Below are 25,007 nucleotides of genomic sequence, written 5' to 3'. Positions count from 1 at the left end.
GATGGTGGCCTTTGAAATTAGTGGATGTGAGAAAACACGTTTCACTGTTGTTCTAGGCTGTTTTGCAGACGGGATAAAGCTGCCACCTATTATTATCTTTAAAGCAAAAACATTTCCAAAGGAAAAGACTCCAAGTGGAGTTATTGTTCACGGGCATGAGAAAGGATGGATGAATGAAGAAAGGGCATGAAAATCTGTCTGGTCATGAAGGCCAGGAAGGAGGATAACTTGCAAAAACAGCTTTGCTTGTTTTTGATGACTTCAAAGCCCTGTTACGCAGAGTACAAAAACAATCACCATGGACTTGAAAACCCAGCTTGCTGCGATACCTGATGGGCTGACCAGCCAACCGCAGCCTCTGGATGTGTCACTAAACAAGCCCTTTAATAACCGAATGAAGAAAGAGTAGACATCATGGATGCAGTCAGCTGGTAATGATTTAACTCCTGCAGGTAGAATCAAGGAAGTGTCTATCAGCCAGGTCGGAAATTGTATCCTAAGATCATGGAAGAGTATCAAGAGGGAAGTGGTTGAAATCTTTTTTAAAATGCTGCATCAGCAATGCAATGCATAGAACTGCGGACGATGAAATTTACTGGGATGAGAAAAACAACACTTCAGAAGACACCAGTAACGGAGAAATTGAGGAAGATACTTCTGATATTTTTACAATATAAAAAACAAGCACCTAATATAAACAAATGGAAATTTGAATGAAAAGATTAACACTAAATTTTTTTCCCTAACAGTTTGGCCCCAAAATGTGGATGCACATTATACATAGGACAAAATATGGTATCTCTCTAACTAGGGAGGTAAATGGCATTTTTTTTCTGAGTATGTAAAGAATTATGCTAATAATACAAATTGTGGGAAAATTTCCTAATACAGAAATATGAATAAAAAATGAAAATGACTTATAAACCCATCATTTATAAATAGCAATTATTACTTATGTAGGCAAATTTGCTTTTAGTCTTTTTTTTCTACAAATATAAATACATGCATGCATTGAGGTGAGTAGATGAGTGTTCCATTTCCTTGAAACTTTCATACCTAGACTTATGTCATGAACATCCTGTAGCATTAAATGTTCTTCAAGAATAATTTTTTATGCCTGCAAAATCTCTACTATATGAGGGTTCCATGATTACTTGGTTTTTCTCATGTGATATTTAGATCATATCTGTTATTTCATTTAAAGCAATTATTAATATTTACCTACAATTCTTGTGGTTTTCTTGGGCTGGGTTTCTAGAAGTGGATGGAATTAGTCCATGAAGGTTCTGAGCATTACAAGACATGATGTGTATTAACAACTGTTCAGTGTCTGTATCCCTGCACATGTAATTGTGATCTATTTCTCTACTAACAGTGCAGGAAGAAGCTCATCTTGTTATCATATGAATATTTTCATTAAGAAAATCTTTGTAAGGTATATTTAGATTATTGACTATTAGGATACAATAGCCATGTGGTTATTTTTCTTAGAGTACATCTTCTCTTGTGATAGATTACAAATATCTGAGGTGTCATAAATTATTAGCAACCAGTTCTCGATCATCTTCCCTGACTAAGTCTAGGTTTTGGTAATGAGAAAGAGAATAAGGAAAGGTTCTTGCCTTATGTTCACAGAGAACTTCTTTTTTGGAGGTTTCTTCTCTAGTCTACATGTAAAATACATTCAAAACTTTCCGTTCTAAATGGGCACGTGAAAATTGTAAGCCACTAACTCTAGCTACTACTTCCGAAAACACCGCATACTTTTTCAGCATAAATTGGTGGGGGAAATGCAGTGGGGTTGAGAAGGGTGACTGCGTTATAACAGAGCCTTCCACCTAATATGTGTATAGGTGGCAAATGGGTTATTAAAAGAGTGCGTTGTGTCTTATGTTTGAAGTGAACATTGTAACATTGTAGTTAACGAGGGTGTTCTTTCCTATTGTTGATACTTTACCATAGGAGTCTTGTCTATCTTGCTGAGTTTTTAAAGAACAATTAAAGTGATACGGTTTCTGTTTTAGTGAACAGTGCACATTTTCCTTGTGTCAAATAAGTATTTTAATCTAAGAAGATTCATTGGGGGTTTGTTGCCCATAGCACAGTGGATACTTTCCCAGCCACATACACCGAGGGTGATGGGTTCGAACTCGGTGGGGCCAGCTAAATAACAATGACAACTGTAACAAAAAGTAGTCGGGCATTGTAGCAGGTGCCTGTAGTCCCAGCTACTTGGGAGGCTGAGGCAAGAGAATCCCTTAAGCCCAAGAGTTTGAGGTTCCTGTGAGCTGTGATGCCACAGCACTCTACTGAGGGTGACATAGTGAGACTCTGTCTCAGAAAAAAGGAAAAAGAAGATTCATTGGCATGTTTTAGATATCTTGACCATACTATTGAATTAATTAATTGATTGATTACTTTTGTTTTTTTTCGAGACAGAGTCTCACTCTGTCGCTGTGGGCAGAGTGCTGTGGCATCATCATAACTCACAGCAACCTCAAACTCTTTTGGCTCAAGCAATCCTCATTGCCTCAGCTCCCTGAGTAGCTGAGGCTATAGATGCCCACAAAAACACCCCGCTAATTTCTTCCATTTTTTGTAGAGACAGGGTCTTACTCTTGCTCAGGCTGGCCTCAAAACTCCTGAGCTCAAGAAGTCTGCCCATCTCAGCCTCCCAAACTGCTAAGATTACAGGCATGAGCCACCATGCCCAGCATGTACGATTTATTTCAAAGTATAACCATAACTTCTCCGAATCTCAGACTTTTGTATAATCTTAGATGACCATAATATAATGTTAGTTTGCCAACCAGTCGTAATTCTTTCATGATTGCATTTTTTTGTATTTTCAGACTTGAATATTTGCTTAGTTACCTATATTTGATTTTGAAGATCGATTCTGAGTGGCATGTGGGGATATAGTCTAAAACCTGATTGGCTAAGTAGATTTAGTCCCTCTTTCGTTATAAAATTCTTTAGTTCTTTCAGATTCTTTGTTAAGGAAAAGAAAATCATATCACTAATACTAATGCTTTCATATCTTAATATTTATGGCTATAAAATTTTTTATAGTTTTGGCTTGCTCTTTAATTAGTCAAAAACTACTGTATTTAATGCCAAGAACTGTTTTAGATATCTTTTTATTTCCAGTAGGCCCCAGCATAGAACAATAAAAATAGTAGATACTCAGCAAACAGTTTACAAGGGAACTTTCTGTTTCCTTGTAAAATAAAAGAGAAAAAGCTATAGATTATTACTATTCATAAATACAAAACATTTGAAATATTTGTTCATTCTGGTATTTTGTCCTGAAGTACAGTCTGCAATCTGTTCTGCCCCAGGGCCAGGTTCCTTCTGATACTTTATAAGAGATAAATAGCCATCACTTTCTATGGTTGAGTCAAAATCTAAAAGAAAGAAGGCAATGTTTGTTGAACCTTGCATTTGGACTAGTTCATAATACAACAGAGCCATTGTCATCGAAACAATCACTCTCTTCTCATTTCTCCTGTCTGTTTTCTTGCCATATTTTCAGGGACTCCTGAGAGCCTAGCTGAGAAAGAAAGACAGCTCATGGGTATGATCAATCAGCTGACTAGTCTGCGAGAGCAGCTGTTGGCTGCCCACGATGAGCAGAAGAAACTAGCTGCATCCCAGATTGAGAAACAGCGCCAGCAAATGGAGCTGGCCAAGCAGCAGCAGGAACAGGTGAGTAAGAACGAGAGATGCAGTCAGATCCCTCAGACATCATGGCTGTGCCTGCTACTTACAGGTCACTGTCCCAGGCACACAAAGATGGATGTCCTTCTACCTCAATTAAGTAAATGAAATGGCAAAGACCAAAGCAAACACAGATGACACCTACATCTAAAGACGCTTATTAACCACTTTGAGGATAAGGAGCATAGAAGTAATTATAAACAGAGTATTTCATGCTGAGATGGCTAGAAGTTCCCACTTAAAGGCCTTAACTCAGAGTGGTAACATCACAAGAAAGAGGAAAGGAACTAAGGACCGATCCTTGGGAGATACGGGTATATAGATGGCAGAGAAAGAAAAGTGAACATATCCAGGAAGAATCAGATACATCAGGGGAGAGGACAGGAGTTCAGGGTCATGGGAAATAGGAAAAGATGGAGATTTTAAGAAGAGATGACAGTGTTGAAGGCTACAGAAAAGTTGTTATTCTAGCGTTAAATAAAAGGAACAAGATTTGTTATTTAGATTCTCATTGCTGGCCTTGAAGGCTGAGGCTTCTAGGAAGTTTTAATGGCAGAAATTAGACAACAAGAAGTGATTGCACCCAGTAGAGAAATGGAGGCAATGCTAAGAACTGCTACTTAGAGAAATTGACAATAAGGGAAGGTATGACAGAGGATTTCATAGGGTCAGCTTAGGTAGGAGAGGAGGCCTCTTTTCTACAGCTAAATCCCTTTACTATCCCTGTTAGAGGCCCAGTCCACTCACCATTTCTTTTTCTCTTTTTTGAGACAGAGTTTCACTTTGTCACCCTTCGTAGACTGTCATGCCATCATAACTCACAGCAACCTCAAACTCTCGGGCTCAAGTGATCCTCTTGCCTCAGCCTACTACATACCTAGATCTACACAAGCATGCCACAATTCCTGGCTGTTTTTTTACAGACAGGGTCTCGCTCTTCCTCAGGCTGGTCTCAAACTCATGAGCTCAAGCAATCCACCCACCTCGGCCTCCCAGAGTGCTAAGATTACAGGTGTGAGCCACCGCACCTGGCCTTGCTCACGATTTCTTTCTTTTTTTATTTGCTTATTTTTTATTTCTTTGATTTTTACTGTTGTTGTTGACAGAGCCCTCCCCCCATGCCCTTAGTAGAGTGCAATGGCGTCATAGCTCCCTACAACCTCAGACTCAGGCTGTGAGCATCCCGCTGCCTCAGCCTCCAGAGGCCACTGGGATTACAGGCACCTGCCATGGTGCCCGGCTGGGTTTTTCCATTTTTTTCCAGGAGTTGAGGTCTCACTCTCACTCAGAGAGGTCTCACTCTCACTCAGGCAAGTCATGAACTCCTGAGCTCAAGCAATTTCCCTCCTCAGCCTCCCATAGTGTTGGGATTACAGGTGTGAGCCACCGACCGTGCTGGGCCCTTGCTCACCATTTCAAGGAGTGGATAGCCACTGTGAAATCAAGAGTATCTGTATATGCCTGCAAAACCTTCTAGAAAGCTTTCAAAATATAAACTAGCAGATTTAAAAAAGATAAAGAAATACTCAGACTATGTTTGAGGGGTGCCCTGACACCTTATTTCCATTTTATACATTTCTGCTTGGTGGTTCATCTCTGCTTGAAAAGAGTTCTTTTCATTTTTCATGAACTGCCTCACCATTTTCCTTAAAGATACATGTGGCCTATTATTGCCGATGGCCCATACTCCTCTTGCTTTACCCTTAGGATAAAGCAATTCAGAATGTTTGACGGGCCGGAATAAAAAACACCTCTCTCTTTAATGCTCCATCCTTTAGATATCTGAATTCTGGAGAATCCTAGGAGCCTCAGAAAAATGTAGCCTAGCTGGAGATATTTCTTTTTCAAGCATCTCGACTTATTTTGGTGGGTCTTTAGGCAACCCCCTGTCCTGAAAAATTTAAGCAATCATTCATGAAGAGTTTCTTTTCTTTCTCTTTCATGTTCAAGCCCATCCCTGAACATCATGAAGGGATTCTAGAATCTTTTGATTCTCCTACTTTCTCAAGACCTATGACATTCTCCTTAGAATTTTAGAGACCTTTAGGTTCTTCCAGAATTTCTCTGCTGTGCTGATAAGATGTCCCAAAATGTTGCCTCCCACAGCCTGAGAGAAGAGCCTTGGTGACTTGCACAGGTCAGATTTCCAGCCCCTGTGTGGTTCTCCCTGCTGCCCTCCAGCATACCAAGCTGGCAGGCATGGTCACCACTCTGTGGTCACAGATCTCTTCACAAAGGACATTTTTACTTGCTCCTTAAGAGTCAGGTCAGGTTCCTCTTCTCCTGAGAACTCCTTTGTGACACTCCCTACTCAGCATAGGACAGCCCTACACTGGGCGCTCACCGCTCCTATTGCTGCTGGTCTGTTCACTCGCCAGCCTTCCTAGCAGACCCTGAGCTCCATCCCACATTTGTCTATTCAGTAAATGTCCAGTAAGCCCCAGTTTGATGCCAGGTTCTGTTCTAAGGACCGGGGGTACAGTAGGGGAGTGAAACAGGCAAACATCTGTCATGAACTGAACTCTAGTGGAGAGAGGTAAATGGGAAACCAGTAGACCACGGTATAGGTTGATAAGTATTGTGTTGTAAATTCAAATATGAAATTGGAGATAAGGGTCCCAGGTAGAGGGATATGCGCTCTTAAAATGGAGGCTCAGGGAAGACCTCATTGACCGGTAACGCATTTGAGCAGGGACTTGTAGGAGGTGACAGAGTGAACCATGGGGCTGTCCAGCCAGAGTGTTCCAGACAGAGGGGACAGCAAGTGCAAAAGCCCAGAGGCAGGAGCATCCTTTGAGAGAGGAAGGAGCATTTTGATATGTTCAAAAGGCAGTTGGGACTGCAGGGGGGGCAGGAGTGGAATGACAAGGAGACGAGAGGGAGGAGATGAGGTTGGAGAGGTAGCGGGAGGCCATAGCATATAGGGAGGCCTTACAGGTGTTATATGGGCACTGGCTTTATCTCTGAGTAAGGCAGAAGGATGTGGAAAACATGAAGAGCACGACAGGATTGCATTTTAAAAGGATCTCTCTGATGTTGAGATCTCTCTATAACAGACTCGAGGGGGCAAAGGCTAAAGTACAAAGAGCAAACAGGCGACTATTGCCACAGTCCAGGCTAGAGATACAGTGGCTTAGAACAGTGCAAGGATATGAAGTGGCCAGGTCCTTGATATAGTCTTAAAGTTCTATTAAAAAGATTTAAATATCAAGTGAAATATTGATACGAGGGAGGAAGCAAGCAGACTTAGAGAGTCTTTTTCTATGATCTCCTTTCCTTTCCTTAAAAAAAAAAAGTTTTTTATGCCAAAGAGAAAATGAAAATATTAAAATAATTGTAATTATACCAGTGTCCATAAAAGATATTAAAAAATTCATTGTAGTCCGTGTACAGCAGCTCACACTTATAATCCCAGCATTTTGGAAGGCCAAGGGGGATCACTTTAGTCCAGGAGTTCAATATACCCCATCTCTTAAAAATAAAAAACAAAACAGGCAGCGCCTGTAGCTCACTGGGTACAGAACCAGCCACATACACTGAGAGGGTCCCTACCCTCAATGAATTTATGCACTTTACCCTAGGAGACAAAAAGAGGTTAGTAGGCTTGGCGCCCATAGCACAGTGGTTACAGCGCCAGCCGCATATACCAGGGCTGGTGGGTTCAAAACTAGCTGGGGCCAGCTAAACAGTAATAACAACTGCAACAAAAAATAACTGGGTCTCATGGCAGGTGCCTGGAGTCCTAGCTACTTGGGAGGCTGAGGCAAGAGAATTGCTTAAGCCTAAAGAGTTTGAGGTTGCTGTGAGGTGTGACACCACAGCACTCTACCCAGGACGACATAGTGAGACTCTGTCTCAAAAAAAAAAAAAAAAAGTTAGTAAAAGGAAAAAAAACAGAATAAATATAAATCAGAGCATGGAGCATAGTATTAAGAAGTAGAAGGTGTTACATGTACGAGTGCAAATAACAGGGGGTGATTGTGCTGTTCTCTGGGGTAAACAATACCTAAGATAAACATTGGGCCAGATCTCCAGCTTAGGTTTGGACCTGTTGAATTTGAATACTGTTGAATAGATGGATAAATGGGCCTGAAGCTAGAGTAACAGGTTGAGAAGCACATGGCATACACGTGAAAGTAAGGACAGAGGAAAAAGAACAGCATCTAAAATTGAGCCTGAGAAAATTAATATTTAATAGCTGGACAGCAACCAGCTGAGAAAAAAAATAGATGTGAGAGGTAGGAACAAACCCAGGAAAGTGTGATGTCATAGAAGCCAAGGGAAGAAGTTCAAGATCAAGAGAAAATGTCTGAGTGTTGAATTCTGATGAGAGGTCAAATGTGAGGACTGAAAAACACTTCAGAATTAGAAATAGACGTGATTGGTGACCTTCTCAGGCATCGTTCTAATCGTGAGATGGAAGCAGAAGCCAGGACGGAACATGTTGAACAGTCAGCCATGAATGGTTTGTGGAAGGCAGAAATGAGAACAGCGTTTTCCAAAAAAAAATCGGAAAATAACAACAACAACAACAACAAAACCCCACCTAAATTACGGGCTGTAGCATCTCACAATGCTCGGTGTTACTCTGAATTCTTAAGTCACCCCCGGTTTATGTAACACACTTGCTGGTGTAGAAAAGGGCTGAAAATGTCAGAGACAGTGTCTTCTTAATCTATCACCAGGAAGAGGGCTTTTGAAATACTAACATTTCTTTCTGGGAAATTTCACTGTTGCGGTATCTTAAGCTTCATTCACTCATGTTAGGCCAAAAGGAGCATCACTGTTCCTGAACACTACCTCGTGCAGCCTACTTAAGGATGGAGTGCTGATAATTTAGGGGGACAGGCACATCTGTGTTCCTCATCTTCATCAGTGTCAAATCAAACTTTCAGAAACAGAACAGTGATGATTTCTCCCCCCTGCCCCGTGACTGACACACACTTTTAAAGGTTTGATGTGCAATTTCTCTGCAGATCGCAAGACAACAGCAGCAGCTCCTGCAGCAGCAACACAAGATCAATTTGCTCCAGCAACAGATCCAGGTCAGAAACCATCATTTCAATGTACTTCCAATTAAGACAATTAGATTCTGTTTCTTATTCTTATATGGCCTAACTGAAATGGCCCCCCCAAATAAAAAGTACTTTCAGCCTCATTCGTGATGTGTCACCTCCGGTGACATTGAAGGAGTTTCAGTCTAACCAGGTGAAGGATAACTTTCTGTTACTCTGAGAAGGAATTATAGCAGAGGCATGTTTCATTTTCCTTGTACTTTTTAAAAAAACATGCCTGCAAGTCTCTTAACAGGGAAGGGACAGGGCACAAAAAGCAGAAAGGTATAACAGGCTTTCCGTTAGAGACGGCCAGACTGAATTTTATACTGTATGCCCAAGAGCCATGTGTGATAAAGGCAGAACTTAGGGAAGGTGGTGACGGGCTGTTCAAGCTGGTCTCCCTGTGGCATTGCTTGGAGGAAACAAGTTCGAAGGCTCCACAGCCTCCACATTTCTGTTAGACTGACGTTTACAATGATAAGGAGAATAAACATGAGAAAGAAGGAAACAGCTATGTTAGCAACACATGGAAAAAATACGTTGTCAGAGATGTCTTATTTCTACCATTTGCTAGTGGCCTGAATTCTGACAAAATGCTTTCTTGCTCTTTATGAAAATCTACTTCATGAAATAGACTTATTTCATGGTATTTTGAGGATGTAATGAAATCATGGGGTAGTCTAGTTTCAGAGCACATGGTAAGTGCTCAAGACCTACTTGCTGTGATAATCAGGAAACTCAACTTCTGGATCTATGTGTGACTCTAACCCCCGGTACCATCATCCATCTGGAGGTAACTATTAGATTTGCAGTTAGCTAATCTGGGGAGAATTGCATCGTTCTCTTGAAGTTATGCCTTGTGAACTCAGAATATTTTATTAGGTGAAAATACGTGTTATCAAGGACAAAAGCGAAAATGTGTCAAAACCATTTCATTCTGGTATCCATCATGGTTTACATTCTTTGCCAACAAATTCTCCCTCATTTCATCTACTTGGGTCAGGTACACTTAATTTCTTTACCCTGGATTTAACAGGCCAATCAGTGTCCAACCTTTCTTGTTCTACTTGGGATTTTTGTGAGCTGGTGACAGCTCCAGGGCGATAGTGGGACTTTAGTGAGATGTTTCAACCAGGGATCTTTGCCTTCCTTAACTGTAAATATAATCAACACATTTATAATGTGTTTTTTATCTGTTCATATCAGGAGTGTGGTTATTAATTTCAATAGTGTAAATCTCTTCATTGGACTTTATGTTGTTTAAGCAGAGCAGACTGACTTTGAATACCTTTTTAGGCATTTAATGTTCTTTTTAATAGTGAAAACATAATGTATTGAAATTGTTATGGCCATTTCTCATTATAAATAAGATATAATCCCATAAGCAGCAATGTGACAAGTCACTCGGTTTCACAGCAATTTCAGTTGCTTTTTATTTTTATTTTTATTGTTTGGGATTCATTGAGGGTACAAAGGCTTAGATTACACTGATTGTGTTTGTTAGGTAAAGTCCCTCCTGTAATTAATTGTGTCCCCCCCTTCTTGGACACCAGTAGTTTTAAAAATTTATCATTTCGATGAGATTAAGTCCTCTGTTAAACCGAAATGCAAAAATGTATCTGTACTGATAATTATGTGTAAGTCTCAGTAAACTGGGTTCTGATCAATTAGATTCACCAACAACTTCAATGCTGCTTTAGGAATTATTTCACAGCTATGACCACTGCATTCACAGTGTGGATTTTTAAGCTCCATCATAATGACAAGAAGTTTAAATGGATGGATTGTGGGTCCATTCTGTGGTGCCACGGAGTACTATAATTTATAAGTCAGAGCCGTTTTGAATGAAAAGTGCTAGGAAAGTTATCCATCCTAGAAATGCAATGATTATAGAAAGTAGTATATAGGGAGCAAAGGCCAAGTGTAATGACTAACTCAAGATCACACAATTAGAAGAACTTGGATTGGAAGCTGAGTTTTCTGTTAGTAGAAATTTTGCTGAGTACGAGAATTTTGAAGGCTTAGAATTTCTATTTGATCAAAACGTTAGGCAGCTGGCTTCCACGAGTTGGGGGGACAGTTCCTAAGGGACATAAAGTCTCACTGAAAGTAACCTGGGGGAAACTCGTAAGAGATGTTGAGATATCAGGTGTATATTTGTCCTCTTTCCAGGGTTAGTGCAGGTAAAGGAAACTGACCGAGTCAAAACCCATCAAGCTATTATTATATTTAAAAAAAAAATGTCTAGGAAGCAGGGAACGTTTCAGGCAACAAGTAATAAGTACCGAGCAGGACTGACAATCTGAAAGGAATTCATTTTCACAGCTTCTAGTACATTCATTAACTAAAAGCATAGTTCTAAAATGTATTTTGTGAATTGTTAATTTGGGAAAGTCTTACAAACACTTAATAGTTATGAAACTCACAACATATCTGAATTTTATTTCGTCTCCTGAGAAACTGTTCCAGCAATTATGGGAAGCACTGATGTAGTGGCATGTACAGGAATGGGAAATTAAAAATGTAGACTAGAACCATTTTTCCCCACGTAAATTCTTACCAGATTTATTTTGAGAATATTTTATCTTCCCTTTTCTTCTTTTTCTTCCCACTACCTCTTTTTCCCAGGAAGCACAGAGCAAAGCTGAAGAAGAGTAAAAATAGAATCTGCCAACAGGAAAGGCAAATCAAATTTATAACAAACACAAAATTTATTTTAATCAAAACATGCATCTATAATCGTTTTACGTGATGTTCCCATGAGAATTTATTACAGACTAAATTTTATTTGATGGTTGAAAATACTCTACATTTTGATCTATCTTTTCTTCCTTGAAGATCAAACCTTAACGTCTTTTAGAAGTAAACATACCAATTTACATTATTCATCCTGATTGCATTTTCTGAGATGTTTTGTACCATTGTTGTTCTTCCAGACTTTATAAACAATTCATCCCAGCTGCTGTGTTGATGGGATCGTGGACTATATTGTCCTCAATTTAGGCTGCTTTTAAAATTTTTGTTTGAATTTTAAATACAAAACAACATCAATTTCACCCAAATGTTAATAAAGGCACACAATACGGTTAGAGCTGCTAGGTGATTTAGATTGATAGATGAAGAATTAGAGCAGTACAAATTTAAACACTTGCAGGATATGTCAAATGATAGGAAGGATAATATTCTCAAACATTTTCCTCATTCTTTTGGTGAAATCTCTCTAAAGGAGACTGTATCAATAAAGCTGTAATGCATACATTTTTATTCCATTTGAAATAGATATATCATTCAACTTAAAAAGTATAAATAAGTTCATACGTTTGTGTGGATGCACACTCACACATTCTAATGACACAGGTCATTTTTAATTTCTCTTGGCCTCTTAATTCTTATTTTTCTCAATCCCACGTGAAAAAAATGGTGGTAGCTCTTGCTCATTTATTCAAAGAGAAAAGGCCTTAACAATTTGCAAGTAAACCAGTTTTATTTAATCAATTAGGATCAGTTCCTTATGAACGGTTTATGTTTCTTTAGAAAGCAACCTTAGCTCAAAAAATACATAATTTTAATCAGATTGAGAACTCAATCCACATTCCTTCCTTATAAAGACTTTATAGGGGTATGGTCTTCTGCCAAGTTTATTCACATAATTCATTCAATTAAAAGAAGAATTAAGAAAGTTTTCTATTATTCTTTGCAGCATCATAAATCAGTTCACCTTACAAAGAAAGTCATGTCACAATACCAGAAACATCCATCTTCCCCCAAGAAATACATTTACTTGTTCCTGAGGCTCAATTTTGAGAACACTAAGCAGTTTCAGTTTTCTTTTTCTGCTCTTTGGCAGTATTTTCCCCCAATATCATTGTTTATTGACCTTAAAAGATAGAACATTTTTGTATTTTCAGTTACTATATCTAGCTAACCGCTAATGTATACTCATACAGGAGATGAAATCTGTAAATATCTTTCTGGATTTTTTTTTTTTTTTTGAGAGGGAAAACTTTTTTCTCTTAACTATTATACAATGCTCATCTTTTAGCCATTGTATTTCCTAATTTCTTTTCTATGTAACATCCACCTGTTTCTAATATCGGTAACTAGATAATTTGTGTTTCCAACAATGATGCTAGGCCAGTGGTTCATCTTGACCTGACTCACTCACACTACATCCTTTGACAGTAAGTGATTCAGTGACTTCTACTCAAACTCCATTATAAACAAATTGCATATTCCTGGATACCTACATTTTCATTACTGTTGGAGCTTGTTAGGAGCCAACTGTATTGGCTAATAACATTGCCGCTTCTGAGGGGACGGCATTTTTGTAGCTGCAGGTAGGCACGTGAGAAGCTTATCCTGGTCCTAAGTTTCTTACCTTTTTTTCAATAATATTTAATGGAATTTAAGGTCCTTGTCCGCACCTAACAGGGTTAATCCAACAGTGTGCCCTCGAATGAAATCCACTTAAGAGATTTTTAAGGGCAAATTTAAAGGTATTGTCCTCCTTTTCTGCTGCATATTTATCACTCTTCCCATACTGGGGGATCAGTGTTTGAACTTTAATACGAGATTTACTGCATTTCCCTCTCTAATTAACTCTCCTAACTATTGTTCATTGTGTTCTCTTGGGTGCAAAAGAGTTGGTCTTTAATAACCCTATGTCATTGTTTCTGATTCATACAGTAAGCACGGGCAGGACTCGCCATAGCTTTGGGTCACTGATTCTGTCTGGAGCTAAGGAGAGAGCAAAGGAAATCATTCCATACCCTCTATTCTTAGTTGAGCTGCGTGCATTTCATCTTAGATAGGAAAAGAACTTGATTCTTTAGGTGGAATAAGAGGATATTTATCTGTATTCAATTTTGCTTGCATTAAATATTTTAATAAAATGTTAAATTTAATCCAATTTTACTTGCATTAAATATTTTTTAAGAAAATGTTGAGAGCAGGGTTCTGGAATCAGACATTCTTGAATTTAATCTCTGTATCTTCATTCCCGAGGTCTGCTGTGTGATCACGGGGAAATTGCTTTCTCTCTCAGAGCTGCATTATCCCTGTCTATGAAATGGAAACTGAAATACCTAGCTCAGATCTGGTTACTGTGAGGATCTCATGGGATCATGCCCCGTATGTAGCAAGTATACAGTGTTAAAAATGTTTGCCTAAGAAATGAGAGAGGAAGATGTGTTGTTTCTGTATTTCTGTTGATGAGCTGTATAAGGAATGTTTCTAGCAAGGGGAGAATTTCTAGATAAAAAAGAGAATGTAATCCACACTCTACATGACGGTAGTCACTGAAAGCTGTGAGTTCAGTGTTTCAAATTCATATGACTTCATAACTACAAGGGGTTTTTAGAAAGCCTTTATTTAGACCCATCTCTCATTTTGGCATTTGCAAACTAAAACCAGGTAAGGTTAGAAGATTTTCCAAATGTCACCAAAGTGACTTGGGAACGATGGCTGAACGCCAGGTTACCTGAGATTTGGCCCAGCTCATTTTTATTTCACCAGTATTCTACCATTTAAGGCTTAATGGCCCAAAGTTATAAAAATGAGTTTTCTTTCCCTGGGAACTTATTCCTACAAAGTAAAAAATCCAACTTGACTTAGGTACAATTGAATGATTAAGTCGCAGCCATGGGCTCAACCAATTTGTGATAAAGGTTTCATTTTATGGGAGCCAAAGTTCTCTGAGCTCATTAGAGTTTTGGTAATTCTGGATAAATTATTATGCAGAAAGAAATCCATTGAAATATTGTATTGAAAACATAATAACGGTAAAGGTGAAATAATAGTACATACCTGGCTGACCCGCTGATTTATGATTTCTTTCCCCGAGTGTGGTAAGTTGGAAGCATTTTATCTCCCTCAACAAGACCCCACACACATATAGGAGCACAAAGAGATTACAAAGTAACCTTGTCCCTTTGGGAGACTGGAAATGCCAAGAATAAACACCATGCAATTAAGGTAGCATTTCAACCTGAGAAGGAAATGCATTAACTCCTTGAGTGCTGACTAATGTTTTGCTGTGTGAAATAAAATGGGCCATCACTGGACAGGATATGGCTTCTGGGCAGTCCCATAGATTAGCCGGGGAAGAAATAAGAAGATACAAAGAAGTAACTTTAAAGTTGTCTTTACCCTCTTCTTACACTTTCTGGAAGCAGAATTCCCATTTGAGAGGAAGGTGGCCTGCCCTAACGGGCCCTGTGCTTTCACTCAGAAGGCATCACTTTAAAATTGTGTGTGTGTGTGTGTGTGATCGCGTCTCGGCCTTTTGGCTAAGATCAAGTGTAGTATCTGTTCTTACCAGTTTAAAATTTTTTGTGTTGTTGATGTTGTTGATGTTGTTGTTCTTTTAAATAGAGAATTCCAATCATTCATCTTATTTCTCTGTTAAGGCAAACCTGTTTCTGTTGACAGAGATACAGACAGATTAGTAGACATATATAGTTTCATGTTTATTGCTGTAACACGTAGGTGGATAAAAGAGTGGAATGGATAAAAGAGAAAGTAATCAAGGCAACCATCCCAAGCCCAGTCCTCTATCCTGCCCCCTAGTCCTTTATTCAGGAAGAACAACTTTAAAAGTTGAAGTTTTTATTTTCTAACATGCTTCCTAGGATCTACCTCTATATCAAAGATATAATTATAGTAGAGTACTACTTCTGACTTATCAACTTTAAATCTCGTTAACCTGGAAACATGGTGATTTACCGAGCTCACAGACGGGCACTCTGATACCCTCTCCTATCCACTCCTTCACCTCAGGATACAGTTAGGTGTGATGTAAATGCTTGTAGTAGATGCTTTTAAACTTTACTTACAGCCCTTTTCTTGTTCAACCAAGTATAAATAGTGTCTCTTGACACTTGTCAGGTGAGGATGGCGTCTCTTCTATCGCTGAACTGCCAATTTCTGTTATCTGTATGTTTACTCTGAATTTAATATATGTTTGTGTGTGTGCATATACACACACACACAGTCCTAGGGGGCTTTACCTATTACTTAATTCTAAAAACTGAAAATCAATGATAGTGTTTATGTTTAAGTATAAATGCACATACTGTTTTCTGGATTATTTAGTAAGATATTCCTATTTGTATAGGGTTGGGCTGGCTTTGGGTTTACAGATGCCTTTTTTTTATTCTTCCCCCTCATAATATTGGTGGTCTTATCTCCATAAATTGCTCCAAACGCTCATGAATAAATAAAATTTCTGACATCCCCCTTTCCTCGATATGTGCTTCCAGCCCTCTGCCTCCTATGTTTTGATGAATTTATTAAATATAATAGGTTCACATTCATATAGAATTTTTAACTATTCTATGACCTTGGTATCTTGAAGTTTTCTATATTCTTATTGAGACCCCAGTTAGAATAACAAAGTCTGTGTAATTTGTAAGTTGATGACTATATCGAAGTGATGGGAATAACACGAGTGCTGAAGTTTAATCCTGGTTTGGAAATTCATCCTGATCGGGGGTCCTCAATGAAATTATTGAAAAAAAGCATTTAATGGAAGAAAATTCTTTTTTTTTCTTTTTTTTTTATTTGGAATGTCAGATTTCCTCGTTGTTTTCCTTTTTCCGTTTTCTCATTTCGTGTTTCTTTTTTATCCAGTCCTTGCAGTGTGATGTCTGAAGTGAGTCCTGGGTTCACTGAATCCATTTAGATAATTATTTAGTCTCTGGCTCGTGCTGCTATCGTTTAAAGAAGAGAGATCTGCATGTAAACTGAAATTACAGAGCCATAGAACCAGTGGGCTTTAGCATCTCGGGAACATTTTATCCAAATCTGCCATGTGTCTAGAGCAGCTGCTTTTTCACAAATTGTTAATATGGCCATTCTGGGATCCCCGAGATTGGCCCGGAAAGCAGGCTGACAGCAGTTTATCTCCTGTGACTTTTCAACCTTTCCCAAAGAAGATCACCTGTGGACAAAGTTGACCTCTGTTTTTCACTGAGGTTCTGGCATCCATATCCTGTTAACAAAATAGGGTCTGCTTTGTGCAAAGTGAAGGCCCTGGAAATGTAATTATCAAGAAGTGGGAAATAAAGCAAAGCAAGTCAACAGCAGAAGGATTTGGGGAATTTTAGGCCAGGAGTCGATATGTTGCGCTAAAATGAATCCCTTTTTAAGTTTCACCTTAATTTACATATTAGTGTGGTAAAAATCAATGCGATAGCTGAGAGTACTCATAAAATATTTGGAAAGAATCTGTATCTCCTGTCATGGAAGAGAGATAACAGATAGGTAGAAAAATTAAATGCCAGTGAAATTAGCAGAGTGGTGACATAAATGAGTTATTCTACGAGAGCACAATTAAAATCATCTCATGATTCAATGCATATAGTCTCCATCATCCTTAAAACGCGTCAGATTTGCTTTATTTTCGTAGCCCAGTGGTTCTCAACCTTCCTATGCCCTTTAATACAGTCCAGAGGGGTCGTGACCCACAGGTTGAGAACCGCTGCCTTAGCCAAAGTACCGACTTCTACTCTTTTGAGTTTTTGCTGGTAAATTTTTGTGTAACTTACCATGAGAGACTAGTTGACTTTTTATTTTATGTATATATGTACTTCACTCTATTTTTCTTTAGAAAAGAAAGACAAGTGCATAAGATAGGAAAGGAAAGATAAATAGTAGTGAAGGACACATTTGTGACACAAGGATGGTCGCTGGCTTTCCCTTGATGGAGAAGCAAAAATAAAAACGAATTGGGTGGCACCTCTGACTTAAGGGGTAGGGTGCCTGTCCCATATACTGAGGTGGCGGGTTCAAACCTGGCCCTGGCCAAACTAAAGAAAAAATAAAAAGAAAGAAAAACTGAAATTGCTTCTTCTAAGAATTCTTCTAGAATATTCTAGAAGTGGTAAATTCTCTATCTTTATCATATTAGAGCTCATAGCAGCAATTGAAGAAATCGATCACCCCCACTTTCTTATAATACCCAGAAAGCCACAATTTGCTTTGCTTTTTAACATTCTATATCTCATTCTCATTTTCATTGGGTAGATTCTGTTCCCATCCTTAAAAGGTGGAATTACTGTAATACTCCATCATCTGACCTTCTTTATCCACACTTACTTCCTAAATGGTTTCATTTCTACTAGCTTTGTATACCATGTGGAAAGCAACATTCCAGAATTTATCTCTCCAGCCTTGAACTTCAGAGTTAAATACCCCAGTGCTTCCTCAACCTATTTAAATGCATCCCTAAATTTCAAATTTCCTAAACATGTCCTTTAATTATATTCCCCAAACTTCCCAATTTCTCCGTCTCTGAATATGGTACCATTTGCCTATTTTCTGTGGCCCAACACCTGGGAGTCATCCTGAATTTTCTCATTCCCTCTCACCTTACAACTAATCCATCAACATTGGTTTTATCTATTAATTGACCATTTCTCCAATGCCATTCTGGTCTAAAGTCACCATCATTGCTCATTTAAACTACTGTGGTAAGCTTCTAACAAAATCGATCATTTTACTTCTATTGCCCTTCTAAGTGGATTTTCCCCTTAGCTGCTGGAGTGATACTTTAAATGCAATTGTGCTGTAACCACACTCAAAATCATTTCATTTAAAATGGATTCATACTCCTTACCCTAGTGTGTTGGGCTCTGTTTGATTATGCCATCGCCAACCTTTTTAATGGTCTTCCTCATATCTACCACCCTAGAAACCGATCCTTCTTGGTTACTAGGAATATTCCAAAAATGTTCTGTTACTAGGACATTTGCATTTGCCCTTCTTACAGCTTGGATTTTTTTTTTTTTTAATCCCTCCTATGACTTAGACCCTCATTTCATTCAGACCTCTTCAAATGCCATCCTTTTCACAGAAGCCGCCTCTGGGAGTGCAATCCAAAATAGTCCCCGCATCTCCCAGGCAATTTTTAATGTCTTAGCATGTTTGCTCTTTGCATCTCCTATCATCCCCCATATCTTACTTATCTTTTTGCTCAATCCCTACTATCACCCGCAGTACACCTTTGTTCATTTCTATGGGGTCAAAGATTTTGTCGGGCATGGTGGTGAGTGCCTATAGTCCTAGCCATTCAGGAGGCTAAAGTAGGAAAATCTCTAGGAGTTCAGATCCAGCCTGAGCAAAATATAAGATTCCATCTCTAAATAAATAAATAAATAAATAGTTTTATCTGTATTGCTCACTGTTATAACCAAAGGACCTATAATAGTTTCTAGCATAATCTAAGAATTTGAAAATATTTATTGAATGAATGGATGCACAAAAAAAAAAAAAATGGAGTGGAACGTATTGACCACTATGTGGTATACAAAAATAATAAGGAAGGTAAGAGCTCCCTATTGTTCAAGAGATTGAAATAATATGGATATCTGCTAGACATAAAACATAGATAACCGACATTCCCTACAGCTGTATCTGATTTGCAACCCTGTCCACCCGCTTAAGGTGCATCCATCTTCCTATCTTAAAAATTAGTTGTTTCAGTCACAATTTTCCCTTTATTCTGTTTTATACATTTTTAAATGAGTAAACTTAGCCAAGATTTCCAAACCATGGACTATTTACTACCTTGGAAATGTCCTTCCATTTCAACACCTTTGGCCTTTGCATCATAAAGAATGGGAAAAGTCAGTGTGATCAGCTAAGAAGCCCCTTGCCTGCTATGAGTTTGTCACTTTACAGAGGTCATCTCACAGTATCATTGTAAAAATTCAGACAGGTTAGGGCAGGGGTCCTCAAACTTTTTAAACAGGGGGCTTCAGACTGTTGGCGGGCCGGACTGCAGGCTCTGGGACGAGTCAGCTACTAAGCAGGATAGGCAGTGGCCAGATAAATGTCCTTGGTGGGCCGCACGTGGCCCATGGGCTGTAGTTTGAAGACTGAGGACGCTTGGGTTAGGGTATCATCTCCATTTTTAGGTCATAGAGCTGTCTGTGTATCTGCATGATTCTGACATCCTGAGTTGAGTACTTTGTAAACTGCAAAGGTACTTTCTTACCTGTTTTTACTGTAGTAGTAATGAGTGACTGAACTCAGTCTCTAGAGAAAAACGAGTTTGGTTTTATCCAACTGAGTTAAACGAAGGCGACAAGAGTTTTTCAAAAAAGTAATTTAGTTTTGCTTTCTGCAGTAAACAAGAAATTGCTCTTTTTATCAATGGGGGAAATAAATATTTATAAATAAGGAAAAGATGTGTTCCACGCAGGCAAATAGTACATCAAATCAACCACCTATAAACGCAGAAATAAAGGATGCTATGTTTATGATGCTAATTACTGTCTCTTTAAAGTGAATTATTTGATGTTAGTATTCTGATTCTACCTAAATAGAAAATCAGAAGGGGTGAGCTAACTTTCATGATGTATACGTGTGTATGGGAAGGAGATAAACTAGTAAACTCCCGAGCTCCTTTTGATACCCTATGTGTATATACTGTGTGCGAGTCCTGTGTGTGTGTTCATATAACATCACTCAGGTTTCTCTGTGTCTTTTTTGATCTCTTTACCCTTTTTTTTTTTTTTTTGCAGTTTTTGGCAGGGACTGGGTTTGAACCTGCCACCTCTGGCATATGGGGCCAGCACCCTACTCCTTTGAACCACAGGCGCCACCCTGATCTCTTTACCGTTGACTTCTGTTTATTGCAAAAATACGTGTTTTTAAATGTTCCTCTCTAATAACCATCCCTCATTTCTGAATACTTTTTTCTTCCTCTCTTTACTCCTGTACTCCTTTTCACGACTAGACCAATACCTGTATTTTTGGTACCTGTTTCTCACGTAGCCCCTGTGATTTCCTTTACCTTTTTCCGTTTATTTTCTCTCTCTTCCATGTAGTTCCTTTCTCTGGCTAACTTTTTCTTTTTCCTTTCTTTCTTGTGACTCAGTTAGATTTTGTTTCCATTGAATAAAAAGTTGATCACAAATAAACGAAATGAGGGTGAACCAAACCAAGTACGGTTTTACTTTTAAGAGGAAATCATTGGATTCTCTGTGGAGCGATGCAACAGAGCGAGAAAATGCGAAAGAAAACATAAACAGGCTCAAACAAAGGTTCCTCGGAGTGTTAGTATAATACGCTATTGCGGTCTTTTGATGACAGAGGGTGTGTTGTCGTGAGGGCCCGTGTCATGCAGCCAGAGAAAGAGGAGGGGAGGGATGAGGCTGCCGAAAGGTAAATCAAGAGATAACAATAAAATTTTTCGGTTGCCTGGTGGAGGTGTTGAGGATGTGTTTTCTTTATATCTTTATCCGCCCCTAATTGAGGATGCTTTAAAATTGAATGACTAGCAGTCAAAACGTGTTTGCTTCAAGCTGAGAAGAAAAATGCTGGTGTCTCCACTTCCAAACTGATTGCGCTTTGTACACAACTGACAGCTACAGTCACTTTGAGTGACTGATAAGTGGGAAGCTTTGCCACTTATCAAGGAATGCAGGCTGAAAAGAAAAGACTGGAGCCGTTTAGATGCTCTGGCATGTTCAAAATAACATCTTACATCAGTCAGACTCAGAAGCACAAAAAAGACATTTCCAATGAAGTAATGTATAGAGAAGTGTGTGTGTGTGTGTGTGTGTGTGTGTGTGGAAAGGGACAAAATTACTCTACGAGAGAATATCTGCAAATGCGATGGACGAGAAGGCATGGTTAAGGTCACAGTGTGTGGGATGAATCAATGGTTAAGTCATTGACACACGTTCATTGTGAAATTTCCAAATTTAAAACTATGTCACTAGAGATCGCTAAAATTATTTCTAGGAACAGATAGCTTTGGCCAAGTGGATGCCTCCGAGCGCCTGGATAATAAAATCCAGGGACATAGTGATTTTCCTTCTCAGGGAGACTCTCAATGTGCCTTTCCTCTTTTCCCTTCTCATGTAAATATTTAATATATTTCATGTTTAAAGTAGAGGTTTAAAATATTTTTATATCTGACTGAAATTGCATGGTGAGATAATGAAATAGAGTAGAGGTGCGTTTCTTCTTTTAATTGTAAACTTAATTTTGAGACTATTCTAATGAACACCTCTACAGATTCACTGAGCGACAAGTTCAACAAATGAGAACTTCTAAAATGAATAATTTTTTGTGTTCAGTGATTAGGCCTATCTGTACAGTAAATGGATACATCCTTTTCTAAGTTTTTAGGACATTTATGTTTCACATATTTTATCCACGTGTTCTCACGAGTTACCCTTCCTTTGTATTCTTTGCATTGCCAAGACGGCAGATACCCCCTACCTCAATGATTTTAGCCCTTTTGTAAAGACCACACTGTCTATTTACATCAGTGGTTTCAGTTGGATAACCTATAAATACTCATTTTTTTTCTGTAGGACCTTGTGTCCCAGTTTTAGATTGGGAGACCTGGTTTACAATAACCATATCCATGGTTAATTCTTCAAGCTTTTTTGGCTTGAGACTGTAACTCATAGACTAAACCCAATGTATAGTCTCCTAATTATTTAAAGAATAGCCAACTGCGTGCTTGAAGGGTGTAATTCTGGAACCTACACATTATTCACTCTTCTCAATTGCTATAGGATGAAAGACTACTAATGTTTATAATATTGTGACAACTTTGGGATCTGCTCAAAAGTAATCATTTGAATGAGTAGGAAGAAGACTATGTTGAGGCCTGTGGAACTCAAAAGAGACTGGGAACCGCTTCTGGTACTTAATGAGATAAGCTGGCATTCTTTTTTTTTTTTTTTTTGCCTGTAAGACTTTTTTGAAGAAAAAAGCAGTTTGGTGATTTACCTTCTAGTATAAGCTACTGATCTCATCACAGACCAACACTTGACTTATACTGAATTTGAACTTTTTGATCAATAAAATAATTAAGATCGAAAAATAGACTTTAGAGATAACCTAGTTCGATACTTTCTTAGTTTTTAAGATGAAAAAGGTAAGGTCCATAAATGACCAGGGCCGTGTCCGGGTCCTAAAACCAATTAGGTATAGACTCTGTTTTTCTGGGTTTTACCTCAGTCCTGGTTAACCACTAAGTAAATCAAAACGATAGGTAATTATGAACACAAAGAAGCAGCCATTCTGCGGAGCCCATCAAATTGAGTTTGCCTTATCTGAAATGGGAAACTAAAATTAAAAGAAATGTGCAACAATATTTGGATGTTTTCATAAAAATTGTAGAATGACACATTGCTTAGCAAACAGTTAGAATACCTTACATTCTGATTCGCTAAAATTATCAGGAGTTCAGTTTGGAAGGTATACACGCTTTTAACAATGTGCATTTCGTTAATTCATGATGGGTCCTTTTATTCATTCAATAATCATTTTTACAGTGAGCTGCGATGGCTGTTTGACCCGTTTTGGGTCAACATGTTTAACATTATAGTATCTCTAAACTAATCAAATAAAGAAAGGGAGAAAGGACATTTTATTATGAAATAACTTCTGGTATATTTCTTCAAGAAAAGCGTTCTTTTGATAAACAGTAGCGGAGGCTCTTTCACAATACAACTCAACCATTTCAAAGGGCCTCTTTGATTTCCTGGTACATTTTAAAAACCTAAATTTAAAATGAATATTCTAGCTAAGTAAAGCGTTTTCCTTCTCCGTGTGATGTTACTTTTTCTCCCACGGTAAAATGATGCCCATTGGCCAGCCTCCCGATTTGGTATATAGGATACACCTCTATCATTGTTTGAAGGCTTTATCTCTCAGATTCCTATTGTTTTAAAACATCCTTTCTGTTTTGTTCTGTAACAGGTGCTTTATTCCTATAAGTTAATAAGAAAGTAAAACCTTGCTCTAAATCTTTATCCCCTGAGACACCGAGTAAAGTCTCTTTTGTGATTAAAAAAAAAAAAAACTACTTCTCTTCAATGCCTTTGTAAACATGACCTTGAGCTGTACAAGCTCTTCCATCAGCATGTCATTTCTTTAACTTGTCTTCTTTTTAACCTGCGTCCTACCACCGCCTCTCTTTCTCTTCCTCTGTCTTATACTATTACCCAATGGCAGTCTCCCCAGCGCTTGTGAAACAAAGCCAATCCTTAGCAACAGGTTGTGCCAATACGTTAGGAGAAAGAACACAGTCTGGAAATAAACATCCATCTTTTTTTTTTTTTTTTAAATAGCTGCTTTAAAAAAAAATGGTACTCTGGTAACATGAAAATACTAGTAATTCTTACACTTAGGAGAGGTTAGAAACCTGAATCTCACTTCTCACAATACTATCGTTATTATCATATTGTGTTTATATTTCTTAGTATAGTATTTATGTTTCTTTCTCATGTGTGGCCACGATGAGAAATAATGGTCCTGCTTTGAGTGATAGAGGTAAATTCTAATTTGTTTACTAAACATGTGCTCATCCATGGCATGACCCAACTCGGGTATCAGATAATTTTCTTCCCGTGTACAATCATGGAAGGAGCATTAGAAGGATTGATACCAGGGGAAAAATAGTAAATACAGTAACCCAATCAATAAGCATTAGTGGGTTATTTTTACATTAAAGAATGTAAGATCAAAAGGTAAGCAACTAACCAAAGTTCTCAAAACCATTGTATTCTAACACTTGGCCCACTCTGAGATTTCTCTTTTTTTTTTTTTTGAGACAGCCTCAAGCTGTCACCCTGGGTAGAGTGCTGTGGCATTACAGCTCACAGCAACCTCCAGCTCCTGGGCTCAAGTGAGTCTCCTGCCTCAGCCTCCTAAGCATCTGGGACCACAGGTGCCCGCCACCATGCCTGGCTATTTTTTGGTTGCAGCCGCCATTGTTGTTTGGTGGCCCGGGCTGGATTGGAACCCTCCACCTTAGGTGCATGTGGCTGGCATCTTAGCCACTTGAGCCACAGGCGCTGAGCCCACTCTTGAGATTTTTCAGTGGCTTCTGATGCTAATATGTATTTTTCCACCATTTCTGCTTTTTTACATGATTAAATCCTCAGAATTTTATATTCTGTGTAAATGAGAGAGGGGTACCTGTTTGCAAAGCTTTGTTGGTACCATGCCCTGGGCCAGTTGGAATAAATATTCTCCTGTTGTTCATCTCCACGGAACTTCATTATTAGCCGTCTCTTTTCATTCTTACTTTTCCTTTTTCTTGCTTTTGTTTTCCTCATTTTGAGACTTGATGAGAGAAAATAGACAAGACATACGCAAACACAAATAAAGTCTTTCAAACTAACTCTAAATTTGATTTGTATAGCATTTTTGTTTTAGGCTAATAAACAGTGAAAAGGATAAGTGGAGACAGGCTTGAGA

The 25,007-nt window shown here is 38.5% G+C and overlaps 1 protein-coding gene and 1 pseudogene across 15 annotated transcripts in view; both read left to right on the top strand.

Annotated features, from left to right (window-relative positions):
* SOX5 (SRY-box 5) overlaps nucleotides 1–25,007 on the top strand; it is a 1,023,582-nt gene that overhangs the window by 805,040 nt on the left and 193,535 nt on the right. For all 15 annotated transcript variants that reach the window (XM_003792460.3, XM_003792461.3, XM_012806794.2 and 12 more), the window contains 2 exons: nucleotides 3,536–3,708; nucleotides 8,697–8,765. In XM_003792460.3, coding sequence (XP_003792508.1) covers nucleotides 3,536–3,708; nucleotides 8,697–8,765 — 242 coding nt within the window. The remainder of the gene's footprint in view (nucleotides 1–3,535; nucleotides 3,709–8,696; nucleotides 8,766–25,007) is intronic.
* Nucleotides 15,045–15,194, top strand: LOC111726218 (annotated as a pseudogene).

This window comes from Otolemur garnettii, unplaced genomic scaffold (assembly GCF_000181295.1).
Source record: "Otolemur garnettii isolate 467f Iridium unplaced genomic scaffold, OtoGar3 scaffold00057, whole genome shotgun sequence".
NCBI classification, from domain to species: domain Eukaryota; kingdom Metazoa; phylum Chordata; class Mammalia; order Primates; family Galagidae; genus Otolemur; species Otolemur garnettii.
Note: the sequence above shows the minus strand (reverse complement) of the source record. Positions and strands in the feature narration are given on the sequence as shown.